The 6,956-nt window shown below is 40.3% G+C and overlaps 1 protein-coding gene across 3 annotated transcripts in view; it reads left to right on the forward strand.

Annotated features, from left to right (window-relative positions):
* Positions 1-6: 6 nt before the first annotated feature.
* Positions 7-6,956, forward strand: part of LOC123072582 (THO complex subunit 2) — an 18,126-nt gene continuing 11,176 nt past the window's right edge. For all 3 annotated transcript variants that reach the window (XM_044496157.1, XM_044496159.1, XM_044496158.1), the window contains exons 1-17: positions 7-251; positions 352-477; positions 1,201-1,242; positions 1,382-1,441; positions 1,556-1,618; positions 1,841-1,921; positions 2,882-2,956; positions 3,042-3,089; positions 3,187-3,255; positions 3,340-3,473; positions 3,997-4,072; positions 4,664-4,854; positions 5,024-5,104; positions 5,268-5,469; positions 6,085-6,273; positions 6,349-6,429; positions 6,525-6,644. In XM_044496157.1, the coding sequence (XP_044352092.1) occupies positions 108-251; positions 352-477; positions 1,201-1,242; positions 1,382-1,441; positions 1,556-1,618; positions 1,841-1,921; positions 2,882-2,956; positions 3,042-3,089; positions 3,187-3,255; positions 3,340-3,473; positions 3,997-4,072; positions 4,664-4,854; positions 5,024-5,104; positions 5,268-5,469; positions 6,085-6,273; positions 6,349-6,429; positions 6,525-6,644 (1,782 nt within the window). In that variant the 5' untranslated portion in view covers positions 7-107. The remainder of the gene's footprint in view (positions 252-351; positions 478-1,200; positions 1,243-1,381; positions 1,442-1,555; positions 1,619-1,840; positions 1,922-2,881; positions 2,957-3,041; positions 3,090-3,186; positions 3,256-3,339; positions 3,474-3,996; positions 4,073-4,663; positions 4,855-5,023; positions 5,105-5,267; positions 5,470-6,084; positions 6,274-6,348; positions 6,430-6,524; positions 6,645-6,956) is intronic.

A 6,956-nucleotide genomic window follows, 5' to 3' on the forward strand; every position in this document is an offset into this window, starting at 1 on the left:
TTCCAAGTCGCCCGCTCGCCCCCTCCTCCTCCTCCACCTCCCCCTCCCATGAAACCCTAGTTCCCCTCCAAAACCCTGCCCCCAGCACCCGCGCCCGCCCGCCCGCCATGGCGCCCCCGCTCCAGGCGCCGGACTACAGGTACGTCACCGAGGAGTGCCTCCGCGAATGGAAGGGCCAGTCCGCCGCCGCCTTCCGCCTCCCGGATCCGGTCCCCAGGGCCCGCTTCCTCTACGAGCTCTGCTGGGCGATGGTGAGCTCCCTGCGCTGCTGCCGCGAATTAGGTTTTGCTCGGCGAGCCGAGTTGGCTGGCTTGTGATTCTGGGGCTGATTGCGCTGGTTGGGCTCTGCAGGTGCGGGGGGACCTGCCGCCGCAGAAGTGCCGGGCGGCGCTGGATTCGGTGGTGTTCGTGGAGGAGGCGCGGCAGGAGGAGTCCGGCTCCGTGCTTGCCGACATCGTCGCGCACCTAGGGCAGGATGTGAGTATTCTGAGTCCTTTTTTTGCTGCTGTGTGGTGCTTAGTTTGTTACGATTGGCTCGATGAAGTGTGCCTGATTTGACAATTCGCCATTGAGCATAGCACTGTAATGCAATGCTTAGCTGAAATTGGCCAGTTTGTTGTCTGTGTTACTTGCTGTGCCAGCTGAAGTGACAACCTAGTTGAATTGTAAGATGTTTCCGTGATGCATAGATGTCTCACTGGTAGTGATAGCATGTGGTAGCTCTGAACAAGTTCTAAAGGCTATGTTTGGAAAAAGTATCCTGCTGAAGTTGTAGCAGGAAAAGGGGTAAATAAATTATGCCCTTTCTAATGAACATGAAACTACCAGCTCTTGGAATACCACTAGCAAACCTTATAATGGTCGAGAGCGCAAGCTTATTCATTATTATTTGAATTATAGAGTGGGAACGTTTAGCTTTCTATCTAGGAGTTATGGATCTATACCAGAAAACAGTTGCCAAGATCATTGTCATCTAGGAGTCACCCAATAGTTGACTGGTACCTGATGGCTGGAGGCAGGCGACGGGGAGTGTCACTCAGGGATTTGTGGTTTAGTGAACGAATCTATCCTAAATTCAAGATGCATTTATTTCAGAATCATGTAATCTGGATTTACCATTCCGTTCCTTGTGTTGCTGTTTCCTTGTAATCATCGAGTGCTGCATTCCTAGTTGATGATCTGACCTGTAGTAATGTGCAGATTACCATTTCTGGTGAATATCGCAGCCGTCTTGTCAAAATGGTAACAATTTCTTTTAATACTTCTACACCTATTCATATCTTTACCAATGCAAATGGCTATCTATCTTCTTGGTGCCCTACTTTGTTTGGGTGGAGGATTTATTGCTCACTAATTTCCTTATAAATACTCTTGGCTGCAGACTAAGTCACTCGTGGAGTCTTCATTGATTGTGCCTAGGCTTCTTCAAGAGCGATGTGACGTGAGTATTTGTTTTCGTCATACTAGGGTACCATATCTTTCTCCAAACCACCTTTTCATGATTCAAGGCAGCTGACACATGCTGTCTCTGTTTCCTGTATGTGCACATTTGAAGGAAGAGTTCCTATGGGAGGTTGAACTGAGTAAGTCAAAAGGCCAGGATTTAAAAGCCAAGGAGGTATGTGTCACATACTAATACTATGCATATTGTTATCACGCGCGATAATTGCTTGCTGATGTTTTTGTTTGTGCTCACATGAATTACAATGTACCATGTCACATTATTGCCGATATCTATTAAACATGGTTCCTGGGCACCATTCTTCTTATTTTGCACAGTCCCATTCTTTACCTGTTTACTGCATCATTTTTAATTGTCGCTTGACATAAATGGCAACAGGTCAGAGTCAACACACGACTTCTTTATCAGCAAACTAAATTCAACCTTGTAAGAGAGGAAAGTGAGGGCTATGCCAAGTTGGTATGTATATCTGCCTGTGAAACTTCTACCTCTTGTTCTTGTAATGATGTGCGTGCATTGGTTCCTTCCATAAGTTTTTTTGGAACTTCAGTAACCATTGTTATTTCTTCATGCTATATTATGAAATTGAAATGAGTAACATAACGTAGAAATTTGTCCTTAGTGTGCTCTAGTTTCTTCACTGATGCTTTGGTGAGTGATACTGCTCTCAATTGCCGAAGAATATTTGATCTGAGTTACTGACTGGACGCATTTACAGTTCAAGGGGAGTGTAAAACAATCAACTAATTCCAGACTTTGATTTATTATTTGATCCTAAATTACATAGTAGGACACCTGGAATGCTAAATAGGGGAAGGCTGGAAAGCCAAATAACCTGTGTTTTTGAAAGTATTTATTGGAAAAATTGCTATAGAACACTGCACTTGATTAGCATATGCCGAGACACCACAAAATGATGTTGTTGCCCAACCACATTATGAAGTTGTAGTCATTTACTGGACACTTTTTATTGCTTAAAACCACTAGCATAACCATGCTTGTTTGTTATTAGACACTTTGGTGTCTACTAGCAAATTCACACAACTTTATGACGTGTCTCAGTGTCTGGGCTGTGATAGAATGGCAATGTCAACCAAGTGCAGTTTTCCGCAGTCAAAATTTCCTTTGTTTTCTAACACGTGTTATTCCAAATCTAGAGGGTAAACTCTATAATCTAGATACTTCTATAAACGATTGTAAGTGTGGTTACATTGATTAGAGATGGAAATATCCACAATTCCACACATGTGTTCTAACTCCTTATACTTCCAATTTGAAATTATTTGAGACTAAATCGCAACCATGTGGGATTTATGGCTAGTTCCATTCTTTGCTTAGTTTGTAAATGATGTGTCTAAAAGGTTTACTGGAGCATGGTGTATTTTTTGACATAGCTGCTTTTTTTTGTCTGGAATTCAGGTAACCCTACTTTGTCAAGTAGGTTCAGATTTGGCTTGCCAAAATACTTCTTCAGCAACTATCAGCATTGTAAAGGTTCGGTGTTGGTTACTTGGAATCTTCTTTCTTCCTCATATGATTTCAGCATGTAAACAATTATAACATAATATTCTTGTGACAGTCATTAATTGGACATTTTGACCTGGACCCGAATCGTGTATTTGACATTGTGAGTTCTCATTTTTTTATCCCGGTATTGTTATCTGATATTGTAAAAGTATGTCACTGCTATAATCTGATTATGTTCTTTCTTATTTGCCTGCTAGGTGTTGGAATGTTTTGAACTCTATCCAGACAACAGTATCTTTTATCAGCTTATACCTCTTTTTCCAAAGGTATTTTGTTAGCCAGCCTGTAAAGATTGTTACCATACTTCATGCAGTATTTTCAGCCAATCTTACGGCTTCTCATTTTTACAGTCCCATGCTGCTCAAATTTTGGGGTTTAAATTTCAATATTATCAACAATTGGATGTAAACAGCCCTGTTCCATCTGGTCTTTTCCGAATAGCAGCGCTGTTGGTCAAATCTGGCCTTATTGACCTTGATAATCTGTAAGTTCTCTAGTTGTTATTGTGTTTGTCTACACTTCTTGACCGCAAACTGCTATTTCAGACATCCTCCTTAAATAGTATTTTAAAAATATTTTGTCATAAAAATATCTGCAGTAAGAGAAGATCATATTTTTGTAAGGTTTATATACATGTATTTTTAACATTACATTCCTTTTGCGGTTCCCTCTTCTACTTCTGCTCTTATTTTGATGGCCATTTCTTATATCTATGTGATGACTTACACGAGCAGTACTAGACTTCTTTTAGGTTATTTTCCTTAGATAGTTAGTACTACAATACCGAGAAAGACAATCATATGTAGTATCAATGATATTAGTTATTTTAGTAACTGACTGACCATATCCGTAGTCTCAAGTTCTTGTTTGCTTTTATTTTCCTAGCCATTTTATGCTGTATCAATATGAGTTAGTGTTGCTTCTGGATCTGTTTGTGTTGCTATATCCTTTTCAACTGCACCTCAGATATTTCATAAATCATGACACGTTCATGGCTTCTGTTTCAGCTACGCTCATTTACTTCCGAATGATGATGAGGCGTTTGAGCATTTTGGCTCCTTTGTTTCAAGGAAAATTGATGAGGTTAGGATAATTTTCTTGTTGAATCCATTCTGTTCTAAAAAGGATTTGCTGTGTTCCTCAGGGTTATAAATGAGAATTATATGAATGTCACTACAATGTATTCCCAATGATTTTTATGCTTCAATTTTTAGATTTTAAAAACGACTTCCATTTGAAAAAGGAAAGCAGTACGTGTAAAGTCTCTTTAAGCAAACACCATGATACTTCGAACATTACCGTGTAAAGTCTGTTTATGCAAATACCATGATAGTTCTTGTAGGGATCACTACATGGGAGGACTAATAACAAGTTGCCACATTGAAATTGGAACTCGAGTGGCAAACATATAAGAGTTGTTCTTTTGATTGTCGTCTTGTAGTTTTGGCTTTGAGGAAGTGTCATATTTGTAGTTACCTCAAGTAGAGACACTGATTAAGCTGTTCCACTGTTTGCAGTAACCATGTTTTTAGTGACTGGACATATCTCAAGCTATGCATGCAGATTTGGTCTTACTTTATGAAATGCCTGCATTGGTCTTCGATACGCTTTAATAATTATGGACACATCAGGGATTCAACTTATGGAGTTTATTCATCTATTTCTTGATCCCAGGCTACTAAAATAGGCAAAATAAATCTTGCTGCTACTGGAAAGGACCTTATGGATGAAGAGAAGCAAGAAATAACGATCGATTTATACACAGCACTGGAGATGGAAAATGATATAATTGATGAACGAGCCCCTGAGATAGAAAAGAACCAGAAGCTTGGACTTCTTCTTGGTTTCCTCTCAGTCCATGATTGGTATTATCTCTAGTGCCATTGATTTAAGATGTATTATAATATTGCAAAGTTTCTTATAATAACATTTCATTGTTATGCTCAGTTGGTATATTTCAAATCTGCAGTAAAACACATGTCTTCTTTGACATGTTATAAATGTCACTGATTGACTTCTGCTGTTATTTGCCAGGGACCATGCACAGCTACTATTTGAACGTCTTGCGCAGCTAAATCCTGTCGAGCACGTTGAAATTTGTGATGCTTTATTTAGGTTTGTCAACTTCCTCTGCATATTCTAGTAGCAGCCTTAGCAGTTGTATACTATTGCCTCTACTTCCGTGAAATATGGCATATGATGGTCCGTGTATGTTTATTGTAATGCAATGGTTGAGTTCCCCAATTTATGTTGTTCAATCCTACTTCCATTTGTGCAGAATTGTTGAGAAGACTATTTCGTCAGCCTACAGTACATATTGTCAAACACATCATAAAATCACCCGTAACATCAACACTCATATGTTGGATGCATCATCTGTCTCTTCACCAAGTTATTTGGTTGATCTGCCAAAGGAGTTTTTCCAAATGCTTGCCGCTTGTGGACCATACCTTCACCGTGACACACAATTATTCCAGAAGGTACCTTAAATCTTTTTGTGTTGCATTCTTCTTGTATTAGTACCTGCTCAATATCGTGCTGCCTTATTGGATATGCTTGAGATTTTCTTCACTGCATTTATGTCATAGATTATTAGTTTGTTATATACATTTTGTGCAAACTACAAAATACCATATGTCCATATCACGAGTTCATTTCATCAGTGGTTGTTATGACCAGGATTTTGCTTCCTCACTTGCATTGTTGTAATAAATTAAAAAGTAAAAAATGGCCATCCCTGATGCAGATCATATTTTTGAGCTGGTGCCTACGTCCACCGTCTATCTGCTGCATTCAGCTGTCGTATGCAAATGCTCTAAGAGCATCTTCAGCATTTCCCCTTATCTCACTCCCTAGATCTCCCACCAACCACCAAATTAGCACGGATTAGCACACAAAGCCATTAACACCAGTTATCACTGACTATTATACAATCATAGCACACAAACACCCCCAATCCCATCCTCAAGACTAGGAAAGGTCATATGACTATGAACACCTTTACTTGCAATTATGCACTTCCGCTTGGAGCAATCTAGTGGCAATTTTTTTTGGATATTGTTATTTAATGGCACATTTGATGTGTTCATTTTCAGGTTTGCAGAGTGTTAAAGGTGTATCATGCCTCGTCAAAAGAATCAGCCCGTACAGCAGGTGTAATGTCTCCAGAATCTCAGGTTGAAGAAGCACTTGGGTCATGCTTGCTTCCTTCACTGCAGCTTATACCTGCCAATCCTGCTGTTGATATGGAGATGTGGGGAGTTCTTTCCCTTCTTCCTTATGAGGTCTGTCATGCTTCCTGGTCGTTACTTGCTGTACTGCACTACCTTTTTAATCAATCTGGCACTGTTCATGTTTAGGTGCGCTATCGTTTGTATGGTGAGTGGGAGAAGGACACTGAACAAAACCCAATTGTCCTTGCTGCAAGGCAAACAGCAAAGGTTGCCTGCTTATTCCATGCCCTGGGTTTTCTTTCTTTCGCCTACCATTTTATCTTGAGTTTTAAATTCACCAGCATCCTTATTTTCTCAATTAGCTGGACACCAGACGGCTCTTAAAACGGCTGGCCAAGGAAAATCTGAAGCAGCTTGGCCGCATGGTGGCTAAACTTGCTCATGCAAATCCAATGACTGTGCTTCGGACAATTGTCCAACAGGTATTTTGAACCAACAATGCACATGCAATATTCAAAGCAATAATAAATACTGTAGTCATATCTGAAACATGTGATATTAATTCTTTGATGTTGGAGATGGCCAACCGTTAAATCTGCTGGCAGCTCCATTTGGACTGTATTTGGCTCTTTATGTTTTTAGCCTAGATGCTGAACTCACCGAGTGCATACTGTAGTTTTAACCCTGGCCACATCAGCTCTCTGTGCACTAGATCTGCCAATGGGTATGCTCCTTATCAACTATAAGCTTGCAGCAGGCCCTGTGCCATCCCTTTAAGGAGTCAGTTGTGGTTA

This window comes from Triticum aestivum, chromosome 3B (assembly GCF_018294505.1).
Source record: "Triticum aestivum cultivar Chinese Spring chromosome 3B, IWGSC CS RefSeq v2.1, whole genome shotgun sequence".
NCBI lineage: Eukaryota > Viridiplantae > Streptophyta > Magnoliopsida > Poales > Poaceae > Triticum > Triticum aestivum.